This window comes from Carassius gibelio, chromosome B25, assembly GCF_023724105.1.
Source record: "Carassius gibelio isolate Cgi1373 ecotype wild population from Czech Republic chromosome B25, carGib1.2-hapl.c, whole genome shotgun sequence".
Taxonomy (NCBI): Eukaryota; Metazoa; Chordata; class Actinopteri; order Cypriniformes; family Cyprinidae; genus Carassius; species Carassius gibelio.
Window position 1 is genome coordinate 14083059 of NC_068420.1, and position 18739 is coordinate 14101797.

The following is an 18739-nucleotide window of genomic DNA, read 5'->3' on the forward strand; positions in this document are numbered from 1 at the left end:
CTGTCCTTTCAAACAGTGGCCCCCAAAGTCATCCTCTCCTGTCACGTTGTTTTGATAATTGTTTTTCTCTCTTTTCTCGTAGAATGGAAATTCGAGTTGGAACGAGGAAGGCGAGGGTGGGAGAAGCCGAGGAGAGGCCTCCAGAGACTTTGCCAAGGTAAACATTGTTTCTAAGCAATGCTCATTTAGTCATTCCACATTTTGTCTGTGACACACTAACACAGTTTTACGGAGTTATTAATTTTACAGTGCGTTTTGTATAGTAAGGGGCTGTGAGTTTTATTTTTTTAATCACAATTAATTGGCTTATCAAGGTCATTTTTAAAGAAAGACAAACATGTCTGACACATTACAGAATATTTGTACTTGATTGTTCAAAAGTTAGGATAAATTATTAGATTATGCTGCAACAAAGTCGTTTTTTTTTAATACAAAATACAGTAATAGCAATATTGTGAAAAATGATAAATATTTCTATTTTGATGCATTTTTTAAAATGTATTTGTTCCTGTGATCAGTGGTGAATTTTCAGCATCATTACTCAAGTCTTCAGTCACATTATCCTTCAGAAATCATTTTAATATGCTGATTTGATGCTTAAGAGAAACATTTCTTATTATCAGTACTTAAAACAAGTATATATATTAATATATAATAATATATTTATATATATATATATATATATATATATATATATATATATATATATATATATATATATATTAGTTAGTTTTGATGACTAGAAACATTTTTTTTTCATAACATTACTAATGTTTACTGTCACTTTTGATCACTTTAGTTCATCTTTGCTGTATAAAAGTATAAATTTTTTTTTTTTTTTTTAAATTAGCAAACTTTTGAACAACTATATCTAAATAAATACCATGCAGTAAGAGCAGATGACTTTACTTTCAATATGCCATTGTGGTATTTATGAATAAATTACCAGTAAAGGTAACGGTATTATAACAGTATTATATTTAATCACAAACATTAACAAATTGACAGCCCTTACATTGATATACATTAGTATATTAAATTGTTTTATTGACTTTTGTTCAGCCTTAAGAACAATAGCTTTGTTTAAAATAGAGCTGACCTAAAGGAGGTTACAATGATTAATTCTTCACAATTTTCCTTAAAGCTTTACGAACTGGACAATGACCCAAATCGGAAGGAGTTCCTCGACGACCTTTTTACATACATGCAGAAACGAGGTAGGACTGGCTTTATGAATCCTATTTCAAACAGGAATTTCCTCCCATCTTGTCTTTTATAGGACAAGTGTCTGTAGGAATAATTGAATCCACTTTAGCGTTGCTCTTTGACAATGATGGTTTAATCGCACACCTTCACCTAGCCAGGAGACGGCCCTCTTAGGTAAGTGGAATCATATGTCCCCGGTCTCAGATTAGCATACTGTGACAGAAAGATGGGCCTGACACCGTCATCCGACTAAGACTAAGCTCTCAGCGACACAGCTTGACGGGGCTATTAACCCCATACCACGGGTTTAAACTCAACCAGATGGAGAGCTGTTTGTGTTGGTCTAGCATCAAACCCCTGTACCACCTACTAGTGTGTGTAAGTGGGGTTGTCAGCTGAGACTAGGTGATGGGCGGGGGATGGGGAGCAGTGTGATCTTACCAAATGTCCGTCACGGAGGTCCTCTCAGCCATGATTAATGATGTTTTTTCTGACTGATGGAGTGTGTGAAAATGACTTCTGTGGGTGACGGTTGGGTGTTTTTCAAGTGTTGAAAGTGCTTCAGTGTGCGGGATGAGTAGCTGCTTTTCTGTAGATTTCGAGCAGTTTATACTCCGAGACCAGATGTTTGTTTTGTTGTTTCGGTTGTCTGGTGTTGGTCTGAAAAGATGACTAGCTAACTAGCATCTCTTGTTCTACTTCTCTTTATTGTAGTGGTCCACCAATATGGATATTTTAAGGATTGATGTCAAATCTAATATCTCCGAGAGCAGGGGGGACAATAATACCGGTGTATACCACACCATTTAATTTTAAGATGATATACCAGTAAATAACCGTTGCGGCAATAAAATGGTAAAAATGTTTCTATTTTAATTGAATGAATTAGAAATATTTCATTATTCATTTAAATTTATTTGAATTAAGATCTTTTTTCTTTGTTTAACATTTTGTCTTCGGAAACTGAACTGTTAAACAAAAGGGAGAGCGGGAGATCCTGTCAAAATAAAAGTTCTGGTGCTGTTGACATAATTAATTTCCAACACTTCAAAGCCAAACTGTTAAAATATTAAAGACCGATGCTGATAATAATAATAAAAAAAAAGGCAAATGTTGGCCAACCACTAGTTTATTTCAGCACCACACACACACACACAAAAAAACTTCCAGTGTGGTGCCTTTATTTGCTTTAGACGTGTTTTTTGGTATCTGTTGTCCGAAATAAGTTTGTTGGTGGCCTTATTATGGTATGTTTAACGTAATATTCCAGGTTCAATACAAATTAAGCACTTTAATTCCCTTTTCTTTAATTAAAAATAAAAGTAAAAATTTGGGTTGCAGTGAAGCCCATATATTTGATGTAATGGGGCCAATTTGTCAATGTTAAAATACTCGCTATTCAAATAATAAAGCCACAAGACAAACATTGTTAATGTGGGTTTAGACGTAACAAAGTAATGGCTAAAATTCTAAAATGGCACTAGAAATTATGAGAACAACATTACTGTTTACATAATGCACAATATAACAGAATTATTTATATAAGTGATTATTTATAGTCATTAAGTAAAGAACTATAAGCTTCACACGTCTGCTTTCTGCTCTTAAGTTTGTGTGTGTGTGTGTATATATATATATATATATATATATATATATATATATATATATATATATATATATATATATATATATATATATATATATATAATACTTTGATCTTTCAATTTTACACATACCTATAAAAGTGTGCCTCTGCCCTGTGTATTGTCCACATCAGAGGCCTTGAAACCCGATAAGATGGGAGGAGGACAGGAGCAGTGGCTGCAGGGGAGTTTTGTGAGGGGATGTTCGGGGTGTGTGTGTGTGTGTGTTGATTGGGGGCTGCGAGGGGGGCGACTTGCTTGAGGCCTGGGGGGATCAGATAGAGGGTGGCTGAGGTGGATTAAGGGGCCCCTGTCCCTCTTCTGAAGATTAATGAGACCCTAAAACTCAGGGCCCCACCTTTGATATTAGAAGAATGACAGACAGTAGAAAAGCAAAGACAATGGAGTGACTGCTGAATAACAGTGGGATGGGGAGGGGATTGCATGGATGAGAGGAAATGATGACAAGATGAGCAGAGAAAGAGAAGAGGGGGCGTAATAAGTTAAGGGAGATCAGAAAACTGGCTAGAAAAGTTCTGCACCAACCCAAGTTTAAAAATGGAGAAAGTATAAGACTTTTTTATAGAACAATGTAAGAATGCTTATGCTGTAGTAGATACTCTAGATTTATTAATCTTACTAAAACATGAAGGGAATTGATAAAATCATGGTAAAATCTGTACAATACAACCTAAATGTGACTTGTTTATTTACTTGTTGGCAATATGAATGGAGTTGTTATCATCATCATTATAAGAATAAAAAACGGGGGGGAAACTGTTTTCATGGCAAGTCATAGTTATTTAGCCTTACAAACTGTTTTAATTTGCATGTGTAATCAGATCTTTAAAAATGTCCAAGGTTCTTGGCATTAGGGATGTGCAATATACTGGTGCTTTATCAGTTATTGGATAATATCATGATTATTATATTATATACTGAGCTAAACTGAAACTAAACTTAAAACAAAAAAATATATATATATATTTTATATTATAAAAAAAATAAATGTCAGCTAGTTGCCAGGGTAAAATTACAACTTAAATAACTAAAGTTGAAATAAACATAAACTATATAGATGTATGCTAAAAAAGACAAAAACACACAAAATAACAATAGAAAAATAAAAACGGATTCAAAATAGTGATATCATTATTTGCATATTATCAGCTGAATCAGAAAGGGTCGTCATATTTTTATATTCAATCATATCGGTCCATATTTGATATATTCTATATACCTTGCCATACTGCACAAATCCCAAAATGAACTATTATATATTTTTAATACTGTACATTTATAGCATAGCATTTATTTTTATTTAATTAGTTTTTTTGTTCAAAACATGACAATGATCAGTTTATCAGTACTGACTTTTAATTAAGCTTTTTGAATACGTTTTTTTATTGCCGTTTTTTACATTTTTATTATGATATTGATGTATGCCAAAAATTAGATGTTACTGTACCAAATATACAAAAATGGCCATGAGTTTCCAAAAGTAGCATATAATGGTTTCATAAACGCATCTGTCGAACACGCTTCCGAAGTCATCACCTGACCCTTTGTTGAATTATTTAACTGGCTCATTTTGTTGCCAATGTTTGTAGCTTCTCAGTGGTAACAAAGGACAGTTTTGAATTATGACTAAGAGCATGTGTCGTCCAGTTGAATTTATCGTTGACATGGTGAACAGCTGTGATAGAAGTGCTGCTGTGTTTCCTATAGTCAGCAGGTACGAGGTTATATGTGAGCACGGCCTCTATTGTGTGACTTCATTAGTGTGGCATGTCCTGTTTGGAGCATTTGTCTCGTCACTCCTGAGGCTTGTTACTCTCCTCAAGCATGTTTATGACATCCTGGGTTTGAAGTGGGCTGCTCTTTTCCCAACCGAGCGCCTCTGTCCTTTTATGACCACCGACTACAGATTTATCTGGGAGAGTCAGGAAGATCCCCAAAAACTCTTTCCTGATCCCTTTCTCTTTGCGTCAATGTTCACTGTCCCCCAGAGGAACGCAGTCTTGCCCTGAGCCCTCGATCTGTTTGTTTTTATGGCTTAGTGGTAAGGAGACATCGCCCCTCTAAACCAGTAAACATGTTGAAGTCTTAATCAAATGCACTAAATCAAGCATGACAGCAAATTCCTTGTGCGGTGTTAAATCCAGCTGAATTACGACCCAGTGGCTTGTTGGATAGGCAAGCTATATAGAATATAATATATATTGTATTTATTTATATTCGCAAAAATAAGAGTTTTCTCTGTGAGCCAATATGAAGTTTAGTTCACTTTGAGTCAAGGCTGCAAATAGGCTTGTGTTTTTAGAGTTGTCGGAGGAAACAAGAATATTTTATACAACAGTAGAAAGTGCTTATTGCCAAAGAAGATGAAAAATGACTCCGATTCCCTGTTTGTTATGATTTGACTGTCAAGGGTGTTGTGGTTGAACATATTATACATAGTTAAATATGTACATATACATTATGATAATTATATATAAAATTATATGTTATGTAAATATAGATTCACTCATAAACATAGGCTGCATGTGTATAAAAAACTACTCTGTGTGTGTGTATATATATATCGGTCTGTTTTTAGGATTTTCTTGACAATTAGTAAGCACAATGCAGGGTTATTATAGTTAACTATAAAATGTCTTTCATAAATAAAATCATAACTGAATAAAATTTTATTTTATTTTGGTTATTTGCAAAAGAAACATTGTCATTTTCTATTAATTCAATATAATTTATAGTGTACTATACTATTTTTTTATAATAAAAAATAATAATAAACAAAATACAAAATTACTAAAACTAGTAATTACCTAAAAAACTACTTGAAGTTAAGAAAATGGAAATGTATAAACTAATTCAAAAAATAAATGAAACTATAATCGAAACTATAATCTCGATACAAAAATAACATTGGCACAATTCAGTTTACTTAGAAAATTATTGCAATGTATTGCTAAATACAAACGATTTAAATCTTTACATTTATATCTAAATCAATTAAATATTTTTTGTAAAATAAAATAAGATTATAGCATTTGTTTTAAATGAAAATAGAATTACAATTAAACACATTAAATTGTCAGTAAAATTTGTGTTACGAGAATCCAATGTAACTATTTGAATTTATTTATATAGATTTATTAACTAGTTTTTATTTTTGTCATTATTCATGAAATCTGTCCGGACACTTAATGCAGTAATGAGAATTTGTGCTTAAATTTCATATAATGTTTTTTGAATGGTACTCCTATTCTTTCTTTTTGCAAAATACAATTTCTCGTTTTTTTTCTTTTGACTGCTGTGAAATGCGATCAAGCATTACTGAACCGGTATTCAGGTTATCTAAACAAAACATCTAGCCACTCGGCATCATCCAGGATCTTTCTTCGGATGTTAGACCATGCACTTCCTGTAAGCCCCCTCACTTCCTCTCTACAGCTGCATTACAGTAAGAATGGCAATCATTGTTTAGGTCAGAGAGTGGAATTTCCTTCACCAGCCCGGCGTCTCGGGGTGCCTTATTGGTTCATCTCAGAGCGCTGGCTTCTTAATGTGGGCAGCTGTTTCCTCCTATATTTAGGGCAGTGGTCAGATTCACTGGCCTCTTTTTTTGTTTTTGTGAACAAATGGGGGGAGGGGGTGAAATTAGATGGTGAGATTAAAAAGTAAATTAGATAGATATTGCGTCCACTTCCTGTCGGCAGACAGATTAGCTTCGTCTAAGAATTCAGAATCTACATGCAAAACAATGACACCATTGTATTAGTTTATAGTAGTTAAATAACTAGTAAAGTGGCTAAAGCAACAATGCTAGTAATGCTTCCGTCATCAACTGGAATCGAGTGTGAAACTGTCCTGCTTTTATTTCCAAATGTTTTTGTTTTTATGAACATTTAAGTTGAATTTGCTTCTGAATAAACTCTTCATAGATGTTTTCAGAACTTTTACGATTGCATACCCATGCTTTTATTTCCTTAACCCCATCTGAAGTCTCGTTGCCCATTTCTTTAGATGTATGAAAGGAGACATGATATCAGATAGAAGTGCAATGCTTCAGCATTAAGCCATAGCACAGCTCCCAACAATCAATAATGAAGCCTCTTTAGCAGGAAAAGGCTTCCAATGACTTTTCCATTCTTGAGTTTGAGCTAAATTGGTTTTGCAGTTATGGAGCATGTCACAAGGTCGCTCTCTAGACGCCGCTGCTCTTTGCGATTTCCTGTGGAGCTGTACCTGAATCTCCAGCTCGGTGACCTAGCGCTAACCTTTCGCTCGAATCTGAGCAGTGATTGGCTGATGAATGAGTAATGTCATTCCCAGCATTAAATAACTGCGTTTCAAAGGCAGCTCTTGCTCCGGACTCTCCAGGGGGTGCTGGGCCTGGGCTTGGAGGCCTGGGCTCCTAAATTACACCGGGTAAATGAACACTTCATGGCTGTTTGAGAACAGAGCATTCTGATCCTGATCATTCCAGAGGAAGCACAAACAACCACGAAACAGACATTTGTTTTTTATTTGGAACTAGTGACTATCTTTAATATTTGTGACCACTGAACAAGTGTTTTCTGAACTTAAAATGGTATATATTAGAATAATATTTCGACTGCTCCTTAATAGTCGACTAGCCGTTAGTCAATCAGAAAAGGCCTGGTTAACCTAGAAAAACATGCACTGTTCCAAGTGTCTGTGAAGAGTAGCTACTCATACTCCTAAGGCTTATCCTTCATTTTTGGTCATATAGATAACAGTAAATGCCTTTTTAAAATCTGAAAAGGTTCTACGTTTATTTGTGTGCACTCACAATAACAAAGCATTGGGCTTTTGTAAAATAATGAAAGCAAACAGGATGTGCTTTCTGCCGTCTTGGTCACTGTGAACCTCTGCGTATATTTGCCTTACAGACATGAAAAATATATCTATAGAGAGCCAAATGTCTATTTTCAAATGAACCAATTCAACTGGAAAACAAATATTCTCTGATTTATATATGCATATGTATGTGTTTCTTTACATTCATGTATTTTATATTTATAATTTATTTATATAGTAGATTTGTAGATAATTGTATGTGCGTGTGCATCGAGATTCATCGTTTTTGATTACATAATATATTTTTGTGTACGGCGTATATTTATTCTGTATATATAAATACACACACACAAAATATATATTTAAAAAATATTTACACAAGTTATATGAATATATATTTATATATTATATAAATATATTTACGGTAATATATAAACAAAATCTTTCTATAATATATGCGTGTGCATTTATATATACATACTATATGTGTGTATACGGTGTATATTTATTATGTTAACATATATATATATATATATATATATATATATATATATATATATATATATATATATATATATATATATATATATATATATATATATATATACATACAGTATGTACAGTATATTATATTATACATTGTAGATAGATAGACAGAGATGTGAATTATTTTTTTTTTAAGCCACAGAATTGGTGTTACTCATTGATATTTATTTTGTGCACAGGTGTTCATCAATGTGTATGTGAATCCATGTTAATGAGAATGGAGTGGCTAAATTAGGCCATAATCCTGACCTTAAATCACCAGGACTATTTAAACCCCTCTCTTTTCACAAAGCGCACACACACACACACATTAATTGGTTTTATTCCAGAATAGGTCCAGTGTGGTATGTGGGGGGAGGATTTGAGCCCCTCCCCTCCTGTCCCATGCACACTTTTGTAACTGCTCTAGCAGAGTGTGTGTGTGTGTGTGTGTGTGTGTGTGTGTGTGTGTGCGCGCGCAGTTTTAGTGTCTGCAATCCCTCCAAATGAGTTTCATTGCACTGGCTTACCCACACCAGCTCATTGCTTACAGATTAAAAACTCAATCACTTCAGCCCTGTTTTTCTGGGAGGGGTGGGCGGCACAGATGCACATGCACTTTTAATGCTACAGCTCTGTTTCCTCCAAACACTTAACAGCTCAACTTAGCTGTTCCTGTCCATTCTGTCTCCTCCAGGTACTCCTGTGAACCGAATCCCCATCATGGCCAAGCAGGTGTTGGATCTATACATGCTTTACAAGCTGGTGACCGAGAAGGGAGGTCTGGTGGAGGTGATAAACAAGAAAATCTGGAGGGAGATCACCAAAGGCCTGAACCTGCCCACCTCCATCACCAGCGCCGCCTTCACCCTGCGCACACAGTAAGATCACATTTCTGAAACAGACCGTTTACCTTCAGTCACATTGTAAGTTGACAGTTGTTGATCTTGTCATAGGTATATGAAGTACCTGTACCCATACGAATGTGAGAAGAAGGGTCTGAGTTCCCCTGGAGAGCTGCAGGCAGCCATCGACAGCAACCGCAGAGAGGGCCGTCGGCCCGGATACAGCAACAGCCTGTTCCGCTTCTCCCCTTCTCCCAGTGCCTCGGGCCCTCACCTCCTCTCTCCTCCCAAAATGCACCTGCCTGCCACGGCACATAACGGACTGCAGGCCAGCCCCAGTCCTGCCCTGAAGAAAGCCTCAGGTGTGCAGTCTTTCCACAAGGTCATCGTTCTTGCTTGAGAGAATATAAGCCACGTTTAATGTCCTTAATTTCCCTGAATAATTTGTTTAGGCAAAAGGGAAAGCATTGCACTTTATCTTAAGCGTTTGGTATATTTGCACACCCTAGTGGTGCATTCCGCATTCTTACATTTCGTCCACTTATTGAAGGCTGAATTGGACTGAAAAACCTAAATGTAAACACTTGAATCTGACTATGTATACATTTATTGATTTAACATTTCAGTTGTATTAAAGTATATTTTGCATCTTAGGAACATGAAGTGTATACTAAATATTTGCAACCCCTAAAAAATCTTCTAGCATTCGTTGACATACCTACTAAACGCATTCAAGCCATATAGTGAAATTTACATTTTAAATGGAACTGCTGTTGAAATTAATAAATACATTTAATTACATTTTAAATCACACTTTACATAAATCCACTTTGATGTGGAATATAATCAAACCAAAACCACGCAGGAATTGCATGTAGGAAATGGAGCAAGTTTCCTGGTGTGATTGGGGAAACCGTGTAAAAGCTATTAAGAGACTGCATTTTCCTGTGAGTGTCTACTGACAGCAGCAAACCTCAGGGGCCGAAGTAAACTAATGGCTTCTCCGGATGTGTAATATGGGGAACTGCTCATGTCAAAACATCTTGCTTCATAACTTTTATTGACTGATGAAAAGTTCCCAGAAATGTACCAAATTGCTGATCTCCAAATTGACTTTGCTTTTCCGCTGTCACCAATAGCCAAATCTTATATTGACCTATTTAGGTATACTAGCAAGTAAAATTTTAGCAAACTAGCATTCAGGTCTGGCTGAATAGACCTCAACAATCATGTTCCAGAATTAAAAATCAGATTAATTTCCCCCGTAGGGAATTTCTTTTTTTTTCTTTTTTTAACAATAACTTTAGTTTTAAAGACAGACCTAATAACAGCTACAAGGTTGTTAAAGGGTTAGTTCACCAAAAAAAAAAAAGAAAGAAAATTGTGTCATTAATTCACCCACATGTCCCAAAAAAAAAAATACTTCAAAAAAAAAAAGAAAAAAAAAAAGGAAAAAATACTATTAGAAGAGTATTTGTGTCATGAAAACCGATAAATCACATCCCTACATTGTTTAATTTTTTTTTTTATCTCCATTAAATAACCTGTTTAAATGCATTTAAATATGAAAGTTGATATGAATGAACACAATAGAATGTGAGGGATTGTACTGTCATGTGATCTAGTAACAGAGGACTAATTTTGAAGCGTTTTGTTTCCTCTCCTCAGTCCCAGAGGACGGTCCAGCCTCCATGTTGCCAGGTCGACTCCCCTTAGCCCTGGCTCTCGGGCATCAGCAGCAGCTGGCACGCGCCGCCACCCTGGAGCAGCTGAGGGAGAGGCTGGAGACCGGCATGAGCGCGGGGGCCGCCGTGCTGGAGGGGCCCGAGAGGAAGATGGCTCGTCTGGCGGAGGAGCAGCAGAGGCTACTGCAGCAGGCTTTCCAACAAAACCTGCTGGCCATGGCATCACAGGTGAACCCTGCCAACCTGCGGATGACCAGCAACACCAACACCCGCGGTGAGTACCGTCATGTTTTTATCCAAAACATGACTTAGAAAGTGAGACGTCTGTCAGTGACATTTGGATTTTGTTTTCAGAGGAAAAACAGGACCTGTCTCTCAGCATTTCTTCTAATGGCTCTGCTAGCATTACTGTGTCTGTGGAGGTCAATGGGATTATTTACTCAGGTGTGTATTGTTGTATGTGCACATGTGGGATTGCCCAATATTGTCTAACACACTTTACCCTGTCCATTTTTTTGACACCATTCTATTATTAAAGGGAAAAACTGCCTCTGAAGCTGTTCCTAAAACCTGTCAGGCTTATAAAAAAAAAAATTATACCTTGAAAAAAAACCATTTTTAAATGTTGTTTAAATTGTATGCAAACATACTCAGTTTACTAATGAAATATTTAAACACCGGGAAACGTAATACATTTTAATTGATTTATATTAGGGCTGTGAGTTTAATGAGTTAATTAATAAAAAAATTACGCAATTAAAATATTTGAACACATTATTCCATACAGTTGACAGTCAACAACTCTTTAAATTATGTCCTAAAATTCAAGATATGTGGCAAAAAAATCCCCCTGTATGAGTTTTTCTCATATTGATATCATATGATACGTGATACCATGAGCAGCGAGATCTGTTTTGTCATGAATATCAAGTTTAAATGTGATTTTATGCAACCTTTCAGTAAATTAGTTAATAACCTTTTTTTTTTTTTGTCATATAATATTGTCATTTTTTGCTCTGTTTTGCAGAGAAAATATTACCTTTTAAAGGGTTAGTTTACCCAAATATGAAATTAGGCTACGTTTTACTCCTTGGTGTTTGACTTGATTCTTTCAGATGAATCCAGTCGGAGTTATATAAAAATGGTCTTTGATATTTCAAGCTCTAACTTTGCAGTCAGCAGGTGTTGCATTGCTTCAGTCTAAAAGAAGTAAAGTAAAAAGCGCCCTTCCATAAAAAATAATAAAAAGTGTCTCACATGGTTCCAGGAGGTGAACAAAGGCCTCCTGTAATGAATCAATGCGTTTTTGTAAGAAAAATATCAAAACGTAATAATCACTTGAATCTAGCTTGCGCTCACTGTTGTAAAACGTAAGCTGTTCCTGGAGAATGACGTATGAGGTCAGCGCTGCGCATACGCCAGTGAGTCTCGTGAAAACCAACGTTTGGTTTGTTTACAGGAGCAAAAGAAGCAAAGTTTTCTTACTTAAGCAAAGGAAAGCCAATCTTCACGAAATCCTCCTCTATTTGTCTTTACAAATCCTCGTTTTGACCGTTGTTAGTTTTTATCTCTCTACGCTGCGTTTGCGCGAGCATCAGTCCCGCGGACCTGCTACCGTTTCCAACAGTGAACGCAGGCTGTAAGTGATTATTACGGTTTGAATATGAATATTTTTCTTTCAAAAACTGAACTCAATTTTTTTTTAAACGGTAATATTGTGGGTATTTTAATTTTCAGCATCATTACTTCAGTCTTCAGTGTCACATGATCCTTCAGATGTCATTCTAAAATGCTGATTTGCTGCTGAAAACATGTGACATTGATGTAGAAAACATGAAAAGTTGTACTGCTTAATATTTTTGTGGAAGCCATGAGAAAATTGCTTTCAGGATTCTTTTGATTTTCTAAAAAACTAAATTTATTTGACACATTTTTATAACATAATTTATGGTCTTTAATTCAGCAAGTTTACTGTAATATTTCAGTGTGAAGGAAATTTATAAATGCATTTTTATCACCATTTACAGGATCCTTGTACGCACAGAAGTCTGGAGCTGTTCCCACCGCTGTCACAACCATGTTCCAAGGCCAGACCTCCACCCTCAGTCCCAGAATGCCCTCTTCGTCCTCCTCTTCCTCCTCAAAGGGCCCTGACTCTGTGGAGCCGGCCACAGGAGTGTCACCCTAACAGTCACCAGCTCCCTGAACCAAACCGCCAGTCAGTCCAACCCAAACTAGTCTTTCCTCAGAGCGGCGGGAGACGTTCTGCCCTCTAGAGGAGACACAGCAAATCACAGTCTGCCTCCCACACAAACCACAGCTGTGAAGGGAGGACCACACACATACACTTATACAAACTCATCAGCTGTCGAAGCTCATCACAGACCCCACCTGCTCTTTTCTACAAGATGTTTTTAGAGATGTTTGATTCAACAGAATACCTCAGCTGTCTTAATCTCAGTGCTACCGTGAGTGTAAACATCGTGTAATCATGCCTTTCTACACCCACAGTCATTCACTCACAGAGATGTGCGAAGCAATCATGGCGTGATCAAATCTACTTCTGCCAAAGTCACATTTGTGAGGTGGTGGTTGACACTTTCTCTCTCTTTTTGCTGTCTATTAATTCTCTTATTTAAAGTTTGCTGAATTTACCTCATCTGCAGTGAATTTAAAAGACTCAGGATCGATTATAATACTGCTGTGTTGCTCTTTGTCAAATTTGATGGGTTTTAAAACACGCTACAATCCCCATCAAGTGTTGCAAAGTTGTTTTAGTAAGAAGAGGGGTCACAGATATTTTTCCTTTCTTTACAAATATTTACTTGATTTTATTGTTTTCCATTTACGTAGTTTTTTAGCTTCTAGATACAGAAATATTAATATGATTTGAAGAGTTTTGAGTTTGCATTTTACACAGCTGAGAGGGTTTTTTGTTGTTGTTGTTGTTCTTATTTAGACATATTTACAGGCAACAGTTTGGTTGAAAGATTTTTCTCTACCTCAGACACAAGACAATGTACGGTTGAAAAGAAATTATGTGGACACGCATTGTCGCACGTCAATCATTTCTGTGCGTTGGACGATCATGAACAGGCTCGTAAATATAAGAGCCTTGATTTAATGTACTATTCTTCTACTCTGCTGCGCATGCAAGTTCTTTAAAACAAACCAGGTCACTAAAAAGCAGGAGAACATTCAAATCAAAGAAAGATTGGATGTTTATTTTATTTTGTATTTTTAATTGTTGAACTTCAGACCTCACATATCTTTCCATATTGGAAAGCGAGTTTCTCAGGAATTTCTTAATTTTATTTTTTTTTTTCTCGTCATAAAATTTTAACTTCAGGACCTAGATGCAGTCTCGCTCCTGAAACGAATGACACTAGATATTATAACTCGGTCAGTGTGGGACTGAAATAGCTACCTCAGTCAGGATTTACTTCAGATGTAGTTCAACTGCCTGCAGTACGTCACTGAAGTACTGCTGTCTTTTAATGCAAAAGGTCTCTCAGGTAATGAATTTGCTAAATACCTCAGTGAAAGGCAGAACAACGTTAATACAAGTGCGAGATGAGATTTATTGTTTGAAGAGTTAGATGCAATATCTCATATCCATTAAGTATTGATCATCGCATGTCAAACTGACTTCCTGTACTTCCAATACACTTCCAGTAGCAATCGAGGCTTGTTGGCTGGTTATGTTCACAAACTCGTGCGTATTTAGCCTCGTCAGCAATTAGCTTTACATTTTTAGCCGTTTTGATTCCTGCATTTGCTTGACCCTGGGATCTGCTGGGATACAGACACTTTTCATTTCTTCCGTTTTAATTTCTATATTCTTCAGATATAACGGCATAGCTGAAAACCAAAGACCATGTGTTTGTTATCCTCTTTGATGACCTCACTGTAAAGACACATGCAACCTTACACAATGAAATTAAAGTCTGATCTGATGCAAGATTTTTTCGTTTTGTGTTTTTCTTAATCTGTGTGTGAAATGACTTTTTTATTATTATTATTACTTAACTCTAAAGTCAGTTGTATTCTTTCATTATGGTAAAATGTGTTTTATGGTTTATTTAAATGTAGAAGTCTATATATACAGTATTGTTCAAAATAATAGCAGTACAATGTGACTAACCAGAATAATCAAGGTTTTTCGTATATTTTTTTATTGCTACGTGGCAAACAAGTTACCAGTAGGTTCAGTAGATTCTCAGAAAACAAATGAGACCCAGCATTCATGATATGCACGCTCTTAAGGCTGTGCAATTGGGCAATTAGTTGAATTAGTTGAAAGCGGTGTGTTCAAAAAAATAGCAGTGTGGCATTCAATCACTGAGGTCATCAATTTTGTGAAGAAACAGGTGTGAATCAGGTGGCCCCTATTTAAGGATGAAGCCAACACTTGTTGAACATGCATTTGAAAGCTGAGGAAAATGGGTCGTTCAAGACATTGTTCAGAAGAACAGCGTACTTTGATTAAAAAGTTGATTAGAGAGGGGAAAACCTATAAAGAGGTGCAAAAAATGATAGGCTGTTCAGCTAAAATGATCTCCAATGCCTTAAAATGGAGAGCAAAACCAGAGAGACGTGGAAGAAAACGGAAGACAACCATCAAAATGGATAGAAGAATAACCAGAATGGCAAAGGCTCAGCCAATGATCACCTCCAGGATGATCAAAGACAGTCTGGAGTTACCTGTAAGTACTGTGACAGTTAGAAGACGTCTGTGTGAAGCTAATCTATTTTCAAGAATCCCCCGCAAAGTCCCTCTGTTAAAAAAAAGGCATGTGCAGAAGAGGTTACAATTTGCCAAAGAACACATCAACTGGCCTAAAGAGAAATGGAGGAACATTTTGTGGACTGATGAGAGTAAAATTGTTCTTTTTGGGTCCAAGGGCCACAGGCAGTTTGTGAGACGACCCCCAAACTCTGAATTCAAGCCACAGTACACAGTGAAGACAGTGAAGCATGGAGGTGCAAGCATCATGATATGGGCATGTTTCTCCTACTATGGTGTTGGGCCTATTTATCGCATACCAGGGATCATGGATCAGTTTGCATATGTTAAAATACTTGAAGAGGTCATGTTGCCCTATGCTGAAGAGGACATGCCCTTGAAATGGTTGTTTCAACAAGACAATGACCCAAAACACACTAGTAAACGGGCAAAGTCTTGGTTCCAAACCAACAAAATTAATGTTATGGAGTGGCCAGCCCAATCTCCAGACCTTAATCCAATTGAGAACTTGTGGGGTGATATCAAAAATGCTGTTTCTGAAGCAAAACCAAGAAATGTGAATGAATTGTGGAATGTTGTTAAAGAATCATGGAGTGGAATAACAGCTGAGAGGTGCCACAAGTTGGTTGACTCCATGCCACACAGATGTCAAGCAGTTTTAAAAAACTGTGGTCATACAACTAAATATTAGTTTAGTGATTCACAGGATTGCTAAATCCCAGAAAAAAAAAATGTTTGTACAAAATAGTTTTGAGTTTGTACAGTCAAAGGTAGACACTGCTATTTTTTTGAACACACCCCTTTCAACTAATTGCCCAATTGCACAGCCTTAAGAGCGTGCATATCATGAATGCTGGGTCTTGTTTGTTTTCTGACAATCTACTGAACCTACTGGTAACTTGTTTGCCACGTAGCAATAAAAAATATACTAAAAACCTTGATTATTCTGGTTAGTCACATTGTACTGCTATTATTTTGAACAATACTGTATATATATATATATACCACCATGTGGTTTTGCCAGAGTTATTATAGTAACAAAAAATTATATGTATATCGGTTGCCACAGAAATGGTTCTCATTTAGTTATCATCTCAGTTCTCACAACTTAAAGTAATAAAATGCAAATGTAAAAAGACATTTAAAAAAATGCAGTAGTTCATGTCTCTAAACACCAAGAGGAAGTACAACAATCAATTGCTTTTGAAATCACATACTTATATCCACACCTTTATCCAATTGAATCTGATTTTGTAAATCTGCCTTAATAATCCTTAAAGTTTTTGATGAGTGGAAGTGCATGTAATATTGAAATGCAATAAAACAGCATTTCACATTAACAGATGAGAGATTTTGATCATGTGCTGAACTGGCAGTGGATGTGACAGATGCTGTTTTGTGTGGGGGGGGCGGGGGTGGAATGGGATTGTTTTGATGATGCCCTTTTAATAGGCACAGTGTGGGACACATGGCATAGTTGTCCTTGAACCGAGTGTCTCTTCTCACCATCTCTGGCATGTCCCGCCCCTGTCCTGAGCAGGACCACCCTCTAAACTCATCTCAGTCTCTCACCAAGGGAGTCAGTGGAGAGGATTACTACCCTGGACATAATCAAAAGACAGATGTAGTAGAGGGAAAACCACAAGAGGAGAAGCGATGAGATTTTGTTTTGTTTAGACTCTGATTTGGATTTCAATTATATAGAAAAATTCTTCAGACAACTTGATGGATGCTATTACACAGTTGGTCTTGCTGCTTTGATTTGGGAAACTGATTGAGGTCCATCTTTAGCATTTTGACGAAAGAAAGACTCCAAACCAGTTGTGACTTCTAGGTAAGTGTCCAGTATGAAAGAAACAAGTTCTTCAACCTAGAGATGGATACAGACGAGAGATCCTGCTTCGACTAGTGGAGTTCAGCTTCACAGTTCTGAAGGTACTTCTTTGGAAATACATGATGTTACTTCAGAAGTTAAAGATGAAGTGAGAGCTGTGGTGTTCCTAGGTCATCATGCCTACTGAGGAGGAGGAGGATAACTCACAACCTGTGTGGCAATCCGTCCTGCTGTTTAGCTGTAAGGGAATGATCGAGGGAATCATTGTCCTCTTGTTTCTCTGGCTGCTGGTGCAGGTGCTCTTCACAAAACAGCATGAAGGTATGGTATCTAACCTACATGCAAACGTGTTTGTCAGGCAAGTGGTAGACAAGTTATCCATTCAGTGGAAGATTTCGGATACAAGCACTGCAGTTCACATCTAGTTTTTACTGTTCTGTTACTGAACACTGACTTTATGCAGATTAAATTGTTTCCTTTGTTTGCGGATTATGACTTAACAGTTGTTCTGTCGTTGTGAATGATAGTTACAGATTAAAATGCTTTTCTAACACTCCTGTCTTTTCAGTCCACTTGCAGATTCTGCTAAGTGTGGGTTTGGTGGTCCTATGTTTTTCCCTTATCTTGGGCTGCATCATTTGTTGTTTAAAGACCAGACACAAGACTGTAAGGACACCCCCTCCACCTGATTCTGTGGATCATGTGACTGTGGCTTTGAGTTCTGCCCCTTTATCTGGAACCACATTTAACAAATTGCAGTGCGAGGAGCCGGAAGGATCCGTTCAAGACTATCCGTCTGTTGTCGAGAGCTCTACACCATCAGATGAAGAGTTGACTGTTGTCTCTGAGGGTAACAAGTCATGCTTCCAAATGAGACGACTAAGTACAGCATCAGTCTCCTCTTCTCTATTCAAGCCCATGGCAAGTGGCCGCTCCTCTCTCCCCTCTTTCCCAAGACTTAGTCTTCTCACAAAGACCCGGAAGGTTCTGGAACGTCAATGCACTGTGGCTGGAGATAGTTACTTATTTAGCGAACACAGAAGGTTCACTATTCCCAGCCCACGATCGCCTGGTGTCCTTTCTCCACTTCAAACCCAAGGTCTACTACAGGACGAACCTTTAATTCCTAACTATGGTTCATATTCTTGCAGTGAGACCTCAGATCCCTTCTTGCACTTTACCCTGACCTTTTCTTCAACACAGAACACACTCACTGTATCCATAGTGGGTATAACTGGTGCAGTCCATCGTCTAGAAGAAGTGAGCGTCCAGGCCAAGCTGCCCCCACTTCGTCCTGGACCTCTGGATATATCTGCCCAGGATTACAACCTTAGCTCTGGATTCTATAAAAAGAACTTGGTGATCAATGTTGGATCTCTAGAGGGGCTTAAGGGTTGCATGCTCAGACTGGCTATCTTCATGCAGGA

The 18739-nt window shown here is 37.0% G+C and overlaps 1 protein-coding gene across 1 annotated transcript in view; it reads left to right on the forward strand.

Moving 5' to 3' along the window:
• arid3b (AT rich interactive domain 3B (BRIGHT-like)) overlaps positions 1-14694 on the forward strand; it is a 29829-nt gene extending 15135 nt beyond the window's left edge. Inside the window, exons 3-9 of the mRNA XM_052597795.1 lie at positions 83-157; positions 1145-1217; positions 8899-9082; positions 9158-9408; positions 10715-11005; positions 11086-11175; positions 12759-14694. Of these exons, the coding sequence (XP_052453755.1) occupies positions 83-157; positions 1145-1217; positions 8899-9082; positions 9158-9408; positions 10715-11005; positions 11086-11175; positions 12759-12919 (1125 nt within the window). The 3' untranslated portion in view covers positions 12920-14694. The remainder of the gene's footprint in view (positions 1-82; positions 158-1144; positions 1218-8898; positions 9083-9157; positions 9409-10714; positions 11006-11085; positions 11176-12758) is intronic.
• Positions 14695-18739: the final 4045 nt, after the last annotated feature.